Here is a 16134-nt window from a genome sequence, read left to right as displayed (position 1 = left end):
TAGATAGATAGATAGATAGATAGATAGATAGATAGATAGATAGATAGTCATCCCAAGGGCTCAAGGTAGTCAGTTTGGTCTTTTTTTCAATGCTCCCAAAGTTGAGAATCATGGCTTTTGAAGTTTAAAGGAATATAAGGGAAAAAAGTAAACAGCCAACCAGTTGAAGAACATTAAGAAAAATTTAAGTCCAAAGAATGCATTCACATGAAATCTTGCCATTTGCAACAACGTGGATGGAACTAGAGAATAGCATGCTAAGAGAAGTCAGTCAGAGGAAGACAAATACCTTATGATCTCACTCATATGTGGAATTTAAGAAACAAATGAGCAAAGGGAAAAAAGAGAGAGAGGCAAACCAAGAAACAGACTGTTAACTACAGAGACCAAACATGGTTACCAGCAGGGAGGTGGGTCGGGGGATGGGTGAAATGGGTGATAGGGATTGAAGGGGGCACTTGTGATGAGCACAGGGTGATGTATGGAAGTGTCGAATCACTGTATTGTACACCTGAAACTAATATTACATTGCATGTTAACTAACTGGAATTTAAATAAAAACTTCAAAAAATTAAAAAAAAAAAAACGCATTCACAAGCCAAGCAGAAAACTTGACATTAATAGTATTAAAACGGTTTTATAGGGGCGCCTGGGTGGCTCAGTTGGTTAAGCGACTGCCTTCGGCTCAGGTCATGATCCTGGAGTCCCGGGATCGAGTCCCACATCAGGCTCCCTGCTCAGCAGGAAGTCTGCTTCTCCCTCTGACCCTCCCCCCTCTCATGTGCTCGCTCTCTCTCTCTCAAATAAATAAAATCTTAAAAAAAAAAAGTTTCTTATTTAAAAAAAAAAAAAAAAACGGTTTTATATTCCAGACAGGGATAGTATTTATTAAAAACCAAGCTTCAAAAAAGTACAATACAGATGGAAGAATCTTCAATAATGCAAATGAATACAGATGACTTCATGTAAATAAAATCAGTGATACCAGAGAAAAATTGTATTTTTGCCACCACAATGAAGAGGCCCAAATGAAAGTTGCATATGACACTTCGTAGAATACGAAAAACTCCAGGAGGAGGGACAGTGTTGTCTGAGAAAGTTCCCCAAGTAGTTTCAATGTGTTTCCCCTGCCCTACTCCCACTACACCAGGTTGAGAATTTCCATCCCAGTGAAAGGACAGAGATAATTTAAAAAGCAAGTTAAAATAAAAGCCAGTGTCTGAGAGTCAAACAGGTGCTTTGAAGAAAACAACCCTGGGGCGCCTGGGTGGCTCAGATGGTTAAGCGTCTGCCTTTGGCTCAGGTCATGATCCCGGGGTCCTGGGATCGAGTCCCGCATCAGGCTCCCTGCTCCTTGGGAGCCTGCTTCTCCCTGTTTCTCTCTCTCTCTCTCTCTATCATGAATAAATAAATAAAATCTTAAAAAAAAAAAAAAGAAAAAAGAAAACAACTCTGAATGCGTAGTAGATTCAGGGAGGGAAAGTTGACAGCAACCTTTTGTACTCATTTCTGTTTCAAACACTAAATCAATGTTACTGCATTTAGACACGAGCTCTATGAGCATTATTTATTTGATGTACATTACCATTTTCACATTTAAAGCCTGTATAAGAATTTTATGATATATACAACCACTCTTATCTGCATAAACAAATATAAACAGATGTTCCCACACCTACTTTTTAAAGCTATACATTCCACTCGGTGGAAAAAGCCATGGACAACAGTAACTTCCCTCCCAAAAAGAAATCAAAGGGAATGTTAAATTTTTCTGAAAGCCAGACTTTAATCACCCAGAGCCATTTTATTGTAAGTTACATGCAAAGCAACTTAATTCTTCAGAAAAAAATAAAAGAAAGAAATCATTTAAGATATACTAGACCAAAAAAAAAAAAACCTGAATAAAGATGATAAAGGTAAAAATGTGTTACTCAGCAAAACTTTACAATACTTATGAAATTATTAGAATATAAAACTTCAATTTCCCTATAATCAAAATTTTATTCACAGGAGGTTGTACATTGGTTAGTTGTTGGAAATTTATTTGAAAAGATCCAAGATTTAAATAATTTCTTTATTCTTTGTTCCATAAGTACTAAGTTACAAGATCTTTGTAGGTTTTATCTAAAAGGAAATGAAAACTTGAAAGCAGGAGCAGGGAAACGGGAGTGGAAGCTCAAAAATATACTACTGAAAAAAAATTCTGTACAACTAACTTCACTTATGACACGTGGGTAGAAAGAGCAAACCAGCCTTCTTCATTCTGTTTCTCAATCTGTTGAACAAAGATGCAAGACGGATTTAGAAAGTAATCAGAAACATGAGCCCATTTAAGGTTTATAATTATTTAGACCAAGTACACAGAAGCTATCCTTTGTCATCAAACGGTACTGAAAATTAAATTGCTACTGGCAGTTTTTATTCTCTAAAAGAGCCACTCCCAAATAACTGATTCCCTGGTCAACAGGTCCCCTGATTGATTGAGGAAACCTAATTTTTAAATAAAGGAATTTAAATCCAGTATTTTATACAAATTATAGGTACAACTTTTTAAAAATAACTTTTTAAAATAAAGTTATTTGATCTTAGTAAATTAAAATTGTTACTAAATTCCAGAAACTAAGGGCAAATTATATAAAACAGCCTCTTTTTTTTTTTTTAAAGATTTTATTTATTTATTTGACAGAGAGAGAGACAGCGAGAGCAGGAACACAAGCAGGGGGAGTGGGAGAGCGAGAAGCAGGCTTCCCGCCGAGCAGGGAGCCCGACGCGGGACTCGATCCCAGGACCCTGGGATCATGACCTGAGCCGAAGGCAGACGCTTAACGACTGAGCCACCCAGGCGCCCTAAAACAGCCTCTTTAAAACTTTTTTAGGGGCGCCTGGGTGGCTCAGTCGGTTAAGCAGCTCAGATCATGATCTCAGGGTTGTGGGATGCAGCCCTAGGCTGGGCTCCACACTCAGAAGAGAGTCTGCTTGAGAGTCTCTCTCCTCTCCCTCTGTCCCTACCCCATTTGTCTGTGTGCCTACGTGTGCGCTCTCTCTCTCAAATAAATATTTATTTATTTATTTATTAAAACTTTTTTAGGATATAAGAAACAGCAAAGGACAAATCTTCTAGGGCTAGACAATGGGGATATCTGAGAATATAAATTAATCTGGGCTATAACTATTCAATATTTACTGAAGCACTCACTATTTGGTCTAATCTACAGCAAATCAGAACACATGAAGAATATGTATGGCATTGATTAACCACAACTTCTCTAACCAGTGGCACACTCAGATACAGCATACAAGGAAAGTGGCCCCAGGGCTCTGGATAACCCAATCCCACACAGCCACAGCAAGCACTGAGGGAACCAATATCTCAGGTAACTACTACTTCAAGGCACACCTGTATGTCCTGCCACATTATTAGAATGCTTTGCCTGAAACCAGTAATTTCCAGTCTATGTTGAAATCTTATTGAATTTTATCTTATTCCTTAGCTACCCCAGAACACAAAAGAGACTATATGGCTTAAAGGTTTTTTCTAGTAAAGGTGAATTAGGAATTCTTTTCTTCTGAGAATTTTATGTCACCTGTAGGATAACAAGAATTTAATTAAGAATGGAAATCACTAGGGGCGCCTGGGTGGCTCAGTTGTTAAGCATCTGCCTTCGGCTCAGGTCATGGTCCCAGGGTCCTGGGATCGAGCCCCGCATCAGGCTCCCTGCGCCGCGGGAAGCCTGCTTCTCCCCCTCCCACTCCCCCTGCTTGTGTTTCTGCTCTCACTATCTCTCTCTGTCAAATAAATAAATAAAATCTTAAAAAAAAAAAAAAGAATGGAAATCACTAAATCAGCCACCTTCCCCCACCCCACTCTCCTGACCCCTACACACATTTCACAATTACATTTTATCACATACCTTTGCTCTTGGATTAACAGGTGTGAATCGCCCACTTCCTGAGGTGGCGTTTAATGGAGAACAAGAATTACTAGTAGCCCCTGAAGATCTATTTACGAGAAATAAAAGAGAGTGGGAGAGTGATCTATCATCATTAACCTTCAAAAAATTATGTAAGACTGACAAATCTCAGTATTGGCAATGGCTGAGTTAGGTCCAAATGAGGTAAATTATTTGTAACATATTTTTACCACCCTAAGTTGTTTTGTTTTTTTTTAATTATTAGACTTCCTTTTTTAGAGTAGTTTTAGGTTTACAAAAGGATTAAGTGTAAAGAACAGAGAGTTTCAATATAGCCCTCAACTCCCCCACACAGTTTCACCGAATTATTAGGACCTTGCATCAGGTTGCTCCATTTATCACAATTGATGAGATAATACTGATACATTATGAATTACATCCATAGCTCGCATCAGGGTTCACCCTTTTGTTATACATTCTATGGGTTTTGATGAGTGTATAATGACAATACCCACCATTACAGTATCATGCTCTAATATTTCTAACACTAAAGGGGAAAGATGCATGTGCAGGGGCGGGGGGAAGGCCCAGCAGCGGAGGAGTAAAGAGCCCTGAACGGTAGCACAGTGTCGAGGTAAGTACAGAGAGTGGAGACAGAAGAGCCAGGTCCATCCTCAGTGCCACCCTTTACCAACCATGGGACCCATCTAAGCAAACCACCCAATTAGCTCAACGAGCTTCAGTTTCATTTATTGTAAAGGAGAAAAACACTACTGGTCAACGTACCCCCGTCATATGTTATCTCCTAATTTTATAACCTATAAAGCACTCTATATATGTGCCATTATCCTATTTTTGTCCTCAATAGCCAACCCACACTGTTCTACTTAAGGCTTGTTCCTCACTCCTCTTTTTTTTCCCCAGAAATTCTTCTCTCCAATTGCTTTATTTTCTCCACAGGAGTGAGTCTGTCTGAACCTAAGTCAAATACTGTGCACTTCCTTTTTTCACAAAGAGAAAGAAACACCACATTCTTGATTTTTTAAAATAACTGTGCATGTTGTAACCCTACCTTCTTGTATTTATCCCACTGGTAGGAGAGATAGTACTGCATTTTGAGCTTTCTGGGGCTTCAGCTCCTGGAATAGATACTTCAATTGTCCTCTTTCCTCCTTCTAAAATATAAAAATAAATATTAGTTTCATTATCTTTCATTAAAATAAAATAAAAATTTAACTTGATTTCTATCTTACTGCAAATTTCACATTACAAATTTGGAGATTCTTTCTATATTTTCATTATGGCCCACAGACACCCTTGAAGGATTTTTTTCAAAATGAACTGTGAGACAAGAAACTTTAATTACTAGTGTCAATTCAGTAGCATGCCAGTTCATAGAAAGCCAGAATCTTCAGACAAGTGGTATCATGTCAGATCTGGAAGTGAAAAACAGAAATTAAGAGCTAGCCCTAAAAATCTTAAGATTTTTGTCAAAAACAGCTTATCTAAAATTTTCAAAAAAATTAAAAAGAAAAAGGAAAATTTCTGAAGTCATTCAATAAAACTTTAAATCCTCTAAATCTACTATATTATTAGATTCCTGAAGGCATTAACTTAGGAGGGGAAAGTTGGCTGAAGAGTTCATATGGCCAATGGCAAGTATAACTGTGTTCATTTTCAATATTTCACAAGTTAGATTATCAATTAACAAATATTTACTAACTATCTACTAAGACTTAATGTCTATACTAGACAGTTTCACAGAGGCTCTTATGAATCACTACTTAAAATCAGTGATCTTCAGGGCTTTAGTGCGTAATGAAACCGTATTTAATTGTATAACATATTCCTCCATTACCCTAGAAACCAAAGAGGTTTTGTATGGCATATGATTATATCTTTATCATCATAGCGCACAAAGGTACCCGTGACACCAAGAATTTTACTTTTAAAAAGGAATATCTTGGAGATATTACCAAAAAAGCATATTCTGGAGATATAACCACTGGAATGAAAAGAACACAGTTTGCAAATTTACCAATTTGCTTTAGAACTTCAGAAAAATCATTTAACTTCTTTTCCCTCAGTTTACTTACATATCAAAAAGCTATAACATCAGCTCTGTCTACTCTCAGGGTGTGTTGGGGACTAAATAAGATAATAGACATGAAGTACTTTTAACCTTAAAGAACGATTGAAACAGAAGATGTCTAATGTAATTACAAAATTATTTTTTTTTTAATATTTTATTTATTTACTTGAGAGAACAAGCAGAGGGGAGAGGTAGAGGGAGAGGGAGAAGCAGGCTTCCCGCAGAGCAGGGAGCCTGACGTGGGGCTCGATCCCAGGGATCCAGGATTGTGACCTGAGTCGAAGGCAGACGCCCAACTGACTGAGCCACCCAGGTGCCCCCCCCAATTACAAAATTATTCTTAAGAGTAATTTGCTTTATTCTTCTTCATTGCACTTAGCGCCACCTAACATTATCTCATAATGCTGGACAGGGATTTGTCCTGTTCAAAGCAGTTTCCCCAGGGCCCAGAACAGGGCGGCAGGTAGTAGATGTTCAAATGTATTGAGTGATTTAATCAGAAGTTGCCTCTACGCTTCGTGACTATGAAGAACAGCAGACTAAGCTGTCATTTGAAGAAGCCTAGAATAGCAAAGAGAAAGGGCCCTGGGGAAATGCATTATCTGTCATTTTCCAGTAATTTTTAAGAGTCTACTTTCTAGGTCTGAAGTTTCAAAAAAGAATGATTTGTAACTGAAAGAAAAAGTCTCATGAGGGAGGTGGGTGGGAGGATGGGTGAAACAGGTGAAGGCAATTAAGAGCACACTAAGCACTGAGTAATGTATAGACGTGCTGGATCATTATATTGTACACCTGAAACTAATATAACACTGTATGTTAATTATACTGGAATAAAAAAATTTTTTTAAGTCTTATTGGCAGATACCTTAAAGAAAGCCTACTTCAGCCAGCCTCAGGACAGATGAATACCTCTAAAACACCAATACTTGAGCACCTCAAGGAACATACTCCTTACTGATAGAATTATTTTCTATCCCTCACAATTAGAACCTTCTTTTATTCTGGGCCAAAATTAGTCTCTCTATAGCCTTCATACAGTTCTATCCCTTAGGGTCTTAGTAATTCAATTTTTGCCAAAGAACAACTTAAGATCTACTTCATTTCATCAATATTTTTTTGTATGTAAATATTATGACAACTAATTTATCAGTTACTATTCTGTTATTCAGAATCCCCTCTAGTTTATCACATTCTTAAGAAAACAACAGAATGGGAAGTTTAATTTACAAATGAAAATGTTTTAACTGGTTTTAATAAAATAACTTGTAATTTGTTGCTGATGAAATTCTAAATTAACATTTTGATGCTGATGTTTTATACTTAGCCACTACATAGGTCCTAAGTGAATCATACACTGTAATGAATCCCATTTACACATCAGGCAAATTAAGAACTTAGACACCAAAGATTAACTGCAGGCACCATGGAATAGCTTTCTACCAGGAGATTGGCCTTCTAGTCTTATTTCTGTCACTTATTCTGTGACTTAGGTCTGTTTCTTTCTATGTAAAATTGAAGGCACTGAAATATATGCTTTGAGATTTCTTTCAGCTCAATATATACTCGCACAATCAAGAAAGTGAAAACTCCCATGTGCCTGGCTCTTAAATCATGAATTTGTGACCAACCAGTCCATGCTCTGAGAGGTGATGGAATGGGTGACACCAGTGGAGAGGAAAGATTCAGGCCAATAAGTTTCTGCTGCTCTATTAACTGCAAGAGTTTTCCACGAGCCTCCATACTCTGCCGATTCAATTCTGCAATCCGTTCCTCCATGCTACTTGGTATTAGAGGTTGTGTTGCTGGAAAAGTCTTAAAAAAAAAAAAAAAAAAAAAAAAAGACACAAATTCCACATTAAAAACAATCCAAACAATTTTGACTTTTTGTAAAAATTAACTTTTCCACTAAGAGCCAGCTAGTTAGTATTCACAGCCCTTACTATAGGTAACCTTGAATAGCAGGCAAAGAATAAAAGTCATTTAATTGAAAAATTAGGGCTAAAGGAAAGGGATACTAATCATTCTGATACTCGTACCACATAAGCCCTCTAGTCCCTGTGTCCACGGAGAATGTCTGTGGGACAAAGCTTCCCCGAATCTCTTCGGGTCTGTTGAGGTACACAAAAGATCCCATGAGCAAAGACAGTACTGCTAGTGACCTGCCTTCTAAGTAACAGGTCTATTAATGATAGATCTGTGGTTTGAATCTCAATACAGAAAAGAGGATCTGCTGTACTCGAGAGAGGCTTCTATCATCCCAATCGTCATATATGCACCATGAGTTATTTGGCAAAGATTTCTAGGAATCTTATCACTCTTCTTGACCAGGGGTCAGCCGCCCCAAGCCATGTTTGGCCTCAGATATCTAATTTGAGAAATGTGGTGACCGGAAAGGAATATGAGAGGTAGAGTAAAAAAGCCACCCAAGGAATATAACATAAGTTTAATATGAAAATTCCTGAGAGGAATATATGTGTCATTCTTGATTATTTCATTTAGTTAAATATAACCCTTTGGGATAAAACAATTCCTAATAGAAATCACTATTTTATAACTTATGCACATTAATAAAAAAGAGATAAGCAAAACAGTTTAAATTAAAGATCACTCTGAAATTCAGATTATGACAAAGAGGGTGGTGAGGACAATAATAATAGATTGTCCTCACTAGCCTGATCTATATACGAATTAGAAAAGCAGGCAAGCTCAATTTTTAACTCTGTTGCCTTTTTAAAAACCAAGAGTTACCTGTTTTGAATAACTTTCAAAATTCTGCAAACACAGAAATGCCTCCAATGACTCAGAATTAAGGCAGTCTGTACTTACACACATCTACACCGATGGCTACTGCCTACTCCTAAGACTTCTTCCTGGTAAAAGACTACCAGTCCCTTCTGTGACTCCACACTCATACTGCCCTTACTTCCTGTGCTGACAGAGGTGGCCTTTATCCCCCACCCCCACCTCTTCCTAAACTTCCTCATGAAAGCCCTCAATCTACCATTGGTAAAGTCCTTTATAGAAGCAATCACCTCTGGAACCCCTAATCCATAAAGCTGCCCAGCTCCTTCCCACTGCTAAAACACTCTTCCATCTCCTATCAGAACCCTGACAGGAGCCACTCTGGCTCACAAAGGGGTAAAAGGAAGTATCTCCCATCACTGGGACCAGTATAAGAACGTGTGTTATAAACACTCCCCAGCTGGAATTTAGAATCCCTTTTCTCCCCACGAACAAGAAAATGAAGATTTAAGTTACCAGGTTAGCCTACAAAATTCCTTCACTATAATAAGCAGATTTTTGCTATTCAAAGTATAATCCTCGGTCCGGTACCCTCTGGGAACTTGTCAAAAATGCACAAGTACCATCTCAGAACTGCTCAATCAGAAACTGCATTTTAGCAAGATCTCCAGATGATTCATACATAAAGTCTGACTTTAATAATCCTTTAAAACATCATTTCTATAGGAAAATGCATTCTGTGTCCTAAAAAATTAACTCCTCATGAATTGAGGGCCAGCTACACTTAATTCTCTTGTATGAGCCCCTGTAAGAGTAAAAATGCTTTCAATTAAAATGTAGTTGTATGGCAGGCTTTCAACTCATACTAATTCTGCCTTTTATATTTATAACTTCATTTGCAGCTTAATTTCAGCTTTCCTACACATTTTACCTTTGTCCTATTTTTCTCATTCATTTTCCTCATTTTCTATTTTATGTTGTCCTCTTTTACTGTATGTGTTAAATAAACTGATAAATAACTTTTCTTATTTCGTGATGAGGACAAAACAAAGCATAAGCCTTCTACCAGCAGCCTTGAAGATATCCAGGATCACTTTGCTCCAGCAAAGTACTTACATTCCTAAATGTCCCTAGTCAACCCTTAACTGGTACTCACTGCAGTCATGTCGCTCACGTGACTTGTCTCTTGTTTGTTTAATTCCCGAACTCCATCCCCTTGCTCTCCTCCTGGCCCAATATTATTCAGATGTGCCTTGATAGCTGAATTCTGCAGTGTCAACTCAGCAATTCGTGCCATGATGTCTTTTCTTTGTATTAACGCCTCATTTGTTCTAAGCTGCTGCCCGTCTCCCAGTACCAGGGGCTCTTCTGAGAACTCGGGGATTCTGGTCTGCTGAGTGTTTGAATGGGAACTACAGAAGGGCTGTGAGAGGTTAACAAAAGGAGCCTGGGCTTTGTTCTCCAGATCTTCCCCCATGTGAGACACCCTCCACCTCTGAGTGAAGAGACGACTCTCTTCACTTGAATTCTGATTGTCTGTGTCAGTAGGTAAGGTCTTTTTTTCCCAATTTTGTTCCTTCTCAATTATTTCCACAGTTGGAGGAATTCTTGGAGCAGGACGAGTTTGAACAGTCCTCCTCAATACTGTAGATAAAATTAAAACAGAATAAACATGCATCATTTAGCCACAGACTGGCACCACAATCATCTCATTATTCATCATGAGAAGTGTATTCCAATAGAAGGGTCTGGCTTCTAAATGCCTAAATTATTTTAGCAGGGAATATACCAGCAATGCCACATCAAACAATCAAATACAGAGACTTTTATATTCCTTAAGGCTTTATTGGTATCCTTGTAAAAAAGTCTGCCAAGTTCACATTTTAATACATGTATTAACTCATATCTGGGAATCTTGGGGGTGGAGGGAGTATAAATACCTACCGTAAACTGAAGATGATCAGGAAAGGCATCTCTGAAGAAGTAAAATTTAAAAATGATTACATATGTGGCAGAAAGCAGAGCAAAGAACATTACAGGCAGAAAGAACAACATATGTGAACTCCCCAAAATAGGAAAAATTAAAGAAGTGAGGCCAATTTAGTGTAACACAGCAACAAGGGAGAACTGGAAAAATATGAGATTGGAGAGGTGTACAGAAACTATTTCTTACAGAGCTTTTTAAGCCATGTTAAGAATTTTATAATTTAATCCAAGAGCAATGAAACATGGAGAAGGTTTGGCAATGACTCAATTTATATTTCTTAAATGCTGTGTTAACTGGAAGATCCAGGAATGGAAGTAGGGAGACCAGTAAGCCATTGTGGTAGTCTAGGAGAAAGATGATGATAGCTCCAATGAAGGTATTTTGGCTACAGAGATGGAGAGAAGTGGGTAAATTTGAGAACTATTTTGGCAAAAGATCTAAGAGTGATGAACTAGAAGTAGGGAGTAAAGGAAACACACAGATCAAGATGGCATGCGCAACTGAGTGGGCAGTGATACGATTTATAGAGATGGAGAAGGTAAGAACAGATTTAGGGGAAGGGAAGCTATCAAGAATTCCACTTTGAACAGGATAAGTTTAAGTGCCTGATGATTTATCCTAATATCCGTCTAAGCAGATGGACTCGTGAGTCAGAAACTCAAGAGAGTCATCTAGGCAAAGATACAAAACTGGAAGTCACTGGCATATAGACAGTATTGGGAGCAATGAGAATGACTGAGATTATCTAGAGAAAAAGAATCAAGTGAGAAAAGAAATCAATACTGACACATGAGGAAGTCAACATGTAGAGCTGCACAGAGAGGAGAAGCTAGCAAAGCAGACTGAAATGGAGCAGCCAGAATGGTTAGAGAAATACTACAAGAATGTAGTATGAAGGAAACCAAGAGGGAGTGGTTATCCATATATATTACCTTAAGACCTAGAAACACAAAGACAGAAGAAAAGTACACTGGAGTTACTAACCTGGAGGCCACTGAAGCCCTTAGGAGTAGTTTAGGCGAAATGACCTATTAGGGAGAGAATTGGGGAGACAGAGCTCCTAGTTCAAGACTACAGACTCACCTCCTTTCACTGACAATGAGGAAATTAAAAAACAAACCCACATCAGTAAAGATTATGGTCTAGGAAGAGTCATTAGCAAAGGACATATTTAGACACATTTCTGGAAGACTGAAAGTGGATGGGAAGTGTATGAAAGAATGAATTGAACAGGGCGCCTGGGTGGCTCAGTTGGTTAAGCGACTGCCTTCGGCTCAGGTCATGATCCTGGAGTCCCGGGATCGAGTCCCGCATCGGGCTCCCTGCTCGGCAGGGGGTCTGCTTCTCCCTCTGACCCTCCTCCCTCTCATGCTCTCTGTCTCTCATTCTGTCTGTCTCAAATAAATAAATAAAATCTTAAAAAAAAAAAAAAAAAGAATGAATTGAATAAAAGCCACAGTTCTGAACATGTATATGTTATAAGGAAGCTACAGGTAAAAGCCAGTCTTTGGGAGAACCCAAAAAAGGCTGCTAGCTCAAAGCTGACTGTACAGAGGGAGAAAGTGAGAAGTAGGCTAAAAATTGGAGAATAACTTGAAAGTTCATCTACCTTATAGTTATGTTGGTCAAGCGGTGCTCACTACTTGCCCCACCCATTCTCAAAAGCAAAAAAAAACAGCACTGGGGAGAGCAAATGTGGTAGCCCCAGTGAAATAGCTGGATACTACTTACATACCCTAAAAGGAAGCCTGCAGTTAACAGAGCATGTCCATATATACAAAGCAACTGTTGAAGGGAAAGCCTATTGGGAAAACAGACCTAGATCAACCTACACCCCAGAAGAGAAAACCTATGCCAACCACCTATAACATTCAGTCTAGTCATTTATTCTTAACTATGATGGGCAATAAAGAATCACCAGACATACGAGGAAAACCAACACAACCAGCACAAAAGAGAAGAACCAGGAAAGGAAAACAGAACAGAAGACTAAGAAGAGAAGGAAAATTCGGATCAGAAGATAATAAAATTCTAACAGGTATACTCAGAAGAGAGTTCCTGGAAGATAATGCAATGTTTTTGTTTGTTTGTTTTTAATTTTATTTATTTATTTGAGAGAGTGAGAGAGCACACAGAGGGAGAGGGACTCGATCCCAGGACTCTGAGATCATGACCTGAGCCAAAGGCAGCCGCTTAACCAACCAAGCCACAACCATGCATTTGTAATAAGCATCAAAGAAAACAGGACAATCAAACACCAAGAAAGGTCTCTTGCTTAGAAATTAAAAATATAATTTGGTATAATTAAAAAAAAATAAAAGGCTTGACTATAAAGTGAAAAAAATCTTCCAGAATATAAGAAGCAAGATATAAGGCTTATAGAAAATGTTCCAGAAGGTCAATATACTATTTTCTAAAACTGCAGAAAGTCACATGTCTTCAAGTCCAAAAGGTCCCACTGGTGCCTCATAGTGCAATGAGAGGAGAAAAAAAAAAAAAAAAAAAAAACATATTTAGACACACCTTATGCAAGGTCAGAATAAAAATAAAGGAATCCTAAAGCTTCCACAGAGAAAAAGTACATCACATACAAAGAAATAAAAGTTAGATATTACATCATACATCTCAACTGCAACAGCAGATACTAATAGTCAATAGAACAATGCCTCGAATTTCTCAGGGTAAAGGATTATGGACCTAGAATTCTATATCTAGCCAAATTATCAACCAAGTGTAATAGAAAAGTAAAAATATTCTCAGATTTTTAAGAACTTAGGGTTTACCTTCTATACACCCATTCTGATGATTTCTTTCAGAAACTTGAGGGAGAAAACCAAAGAGGAAGAAGTGGGATCCAGGAAATAGTAGATACAACCCAGGAGTGTGACGTTAGCAAGTCCCAGGATAAGAGGTGTGCAGTGGGCCCAGCAAGCAATCAGTGCCGACTGGAGCAGGGGTCAAAGAGCTTTGGGAATTATCTCTGGAATGAAAGCGGATTCCATGCCACAGACAGTAACTAAAGGACTAGAAGATATTATTCATGTGTAAACAAGAGGGTAAAAGCAATTCGAAACTCCGGGAAAAACAAAAATTGAACAAGAAAGTCAGTATAAATATAGAGCAAACTTAAATATTCTGAGCAACTGATTAAATGAAATAAAGGAAATTCACTTTGATCTTCATACTAAGAACTTTTTCCTTCCTGTGGCACAAAGATTGATAGGACAAAACAGTCATTTGTTTTCAACTTTCAGTGTCCACCTATAGACAAGACACAGAAGACATAATTGCGGTAATGGAACAAAGTAAATGTCACCAAACTTGATACGGTAAAAGGAAGTGTAGGCTGAATGAAGGTGAGAAATGGAAGCAAAGGAGAGCCAGAAGGGAAGCGGCTCTCGTAGAGGAAAGCCAAGAGATACTGCATAGAGTTAACAGAGAAGACATAGAAAGTATTTGAAGTCACAAAGTTAAGCAACAGAAGAATTAAGCATTAAAATATAATCATCCAAATTAGATAGAGAAGGGAAGTAGGAGTTAATATTCATTAAACCCTCTTCTTTAATAAAGGACAGTCTATAATTATTGTCTAAAGTTAACATTTAAGAAAAAATATATAAAAATATTTTATATTAATTATGGCAACCACCACAAGATAAGTAGAAATCAAACTGGGAAAAAATGCATCCCTCTTAGGGCAGGCCTAAAGATGAAAGAGGAAGAGACCTTTGTATGTGCTTTTTTTAACCACATGAAAATATAAATTAGAGCTGATGCTTGAAAATGAAGAATGGGAGATAAGAAAATGAAAACAGCATATATACACTATTCTTTCAAAAAGTGTGGCTGTAAAAGAAAGTAGAAGTCAAACAGTAGCTAAAGGAAATGATCTATAATGGGAAATTCTAGAGCAATGCTGGCCATTATAACAGTCTCTGGCCATATGCAGTTATTCAAATTCAAATTCATTAAAGTTAAATAAAATTAATAATTCAGTTCTTCAGTCACATTAGCCACATTTCAAGTTCCCCCTTATGCTAGTGGCTACCACAATAAATGGAGCAGACACAGAACATTTTCATCATCACAGAAAGTTCTACTGGACAGAGCTGTTCCAGAGCATAACCAAATACTAATAAAGGGCCCGATGTATCTCCCACCTTTATCCACATGTTCAGCTTAACTCAACAATTTTTTATACGTGAGCATTCTAAATAAAATGCCGAAAAATATGATGACAAAACTTCACCAACTAAGAATACATGTTCAAAGGTTATTCCATCTACACACTGTGAAAGAAATGTGTGGCATTATTTTCAACGCAAACCTGCTAACAAAGGGGTGTCTATAACAGTCCCCAAATAATTTGCTTTAGTGAACATTTAGCATATTTGTAATCAGAGTAAAAATATTTGTGGTAATTGTTTCTTTAAAAAAACTTAGGGGTGCCTGGGTAGCTCAGTTCGTTAAACATTCGACTCTTTGATCTCAGCTCAGGTCTTGATCTCGGGGTCGTGAGTTCATGCCTGTGTTGGGCTCCACACTAAAAGTGGAGCCTACTTTAAAAAAAAAAAAAAAAAAAGAACTTCAAGTTATCTTACTATCACCAGTGGGAAATAATTTACAATACCTCAAAAGAGATCATTAGACAAGCTTATTAATACCATGTAAACATTTGAAAGATTACTTTGAGGAATGAAAATCTAACCTCAACAGAAATCAGAACTGAAATCATATTTCCTAAATATTTCCTAGCCAGAGTTAGTAATACTCTCTAGCCTCTGAAGAGGAAATACCAAATCACAGAACTGTATAGCTGGAGGAACATTAAAGATAAAAGAAAAATCTCTCATTTTGGAGCTAGGAAAATGAATGCAGAGAAGGTAAGTGTCTTAGCTCTAAGCCTCCCAGATAGTCATCGGATGGGCCAAGAGTCTAGCACTTCTGACCCTCAGCCTAGCACTGTCTCCTTACACCACAAAGATCTGACAGACTTTACAATCGCATAATAAATGCCAAAACAAATTTTATAATGGCAAGGACTTGTCATTTTCTTTAACCCTTATGGCCTCTTCATGTCCTTTATTGAAAAGGTACAGAAAATCTGACCAAATTTCTAAGTTCCAATGACAGTAAAAGTTATTATTCTGTTCCCCTATGTAAGAAAGTAAACACTTGAAGAAAATAAAGAAATAAAAATGTATGCAAATCAGGGCTGAATAACATTTTTCTAAAAACAATGGAGGTGAGTCTAAGGTATAAGGTAGTTTTTTGACTGAAGAATTGTTTTGAAAATGAAAAAAAAAAAAAAAGGCTCTATAGCTCCAGAAAAATGCACAGGTGGACAAATAAACATAATTTTCCAAACAATGAAACACTCCATGGTACTTCTGAAGACCATC

At 37.6% G+C, this 16134-nt stretch overlaps 1 protein-coding gene across 1 annotated transcript in view; it reads right to left on the bottom strand.

Moving 5' to 3' along the window:
- Window positions 1–2055: 2055 nt before the first annotated feature.
- SPICE1 (spindle and centriole associated protein 1) overlaps window positions 2056–16134 on the bottom strand; it is a 52525-nt gene continuing 38446 nt past the window's right edge. The window contains exons 14-18 of the mRNA XM_035000154.1: window positions 9902–10389; window positions 7632–7815; window positions 4984–5086; window positions 3912–3999; window positions 2056–2275 (exon numbers count right to left, since the gene is read on the bottom strand). Of these exons, the coding sequence (XP_034856045.1) occupies window positions 2222–2275; window positions 3912–3999; window positions 4984–5086; window positions 7632–7815; window positions 9902–10389 (917 nt within the window). The 3' untranslated portion in view covers window positions 2056–2221. The remainder of the gene's footprint in view (window positions 2276–3911; window positions 4000–4983; window positions 5087–7631; window positions 7816–9901; window positions 10390–16134) is intronic.

Source organism: Mirounga leonina, unplaced genomic scaffold (assembly GCF_011800145.1).
Source record: "Mirounga leonina isolate KUSES-001 unplaced genomic scaffold, KU_Mleo_1.0 Mir_115, whole genome shotgun sequence".
NCBI classification, from domain to species: domain Eukaryota; kingdom Metazoa; phylum Chordata; class Mammalia; order Carnivora; family Phocidae; genus Mirounga; species Mirounga leonina.
This window is presented reverse-complemented; position numbering and strand designations above follow the sequence as displayed.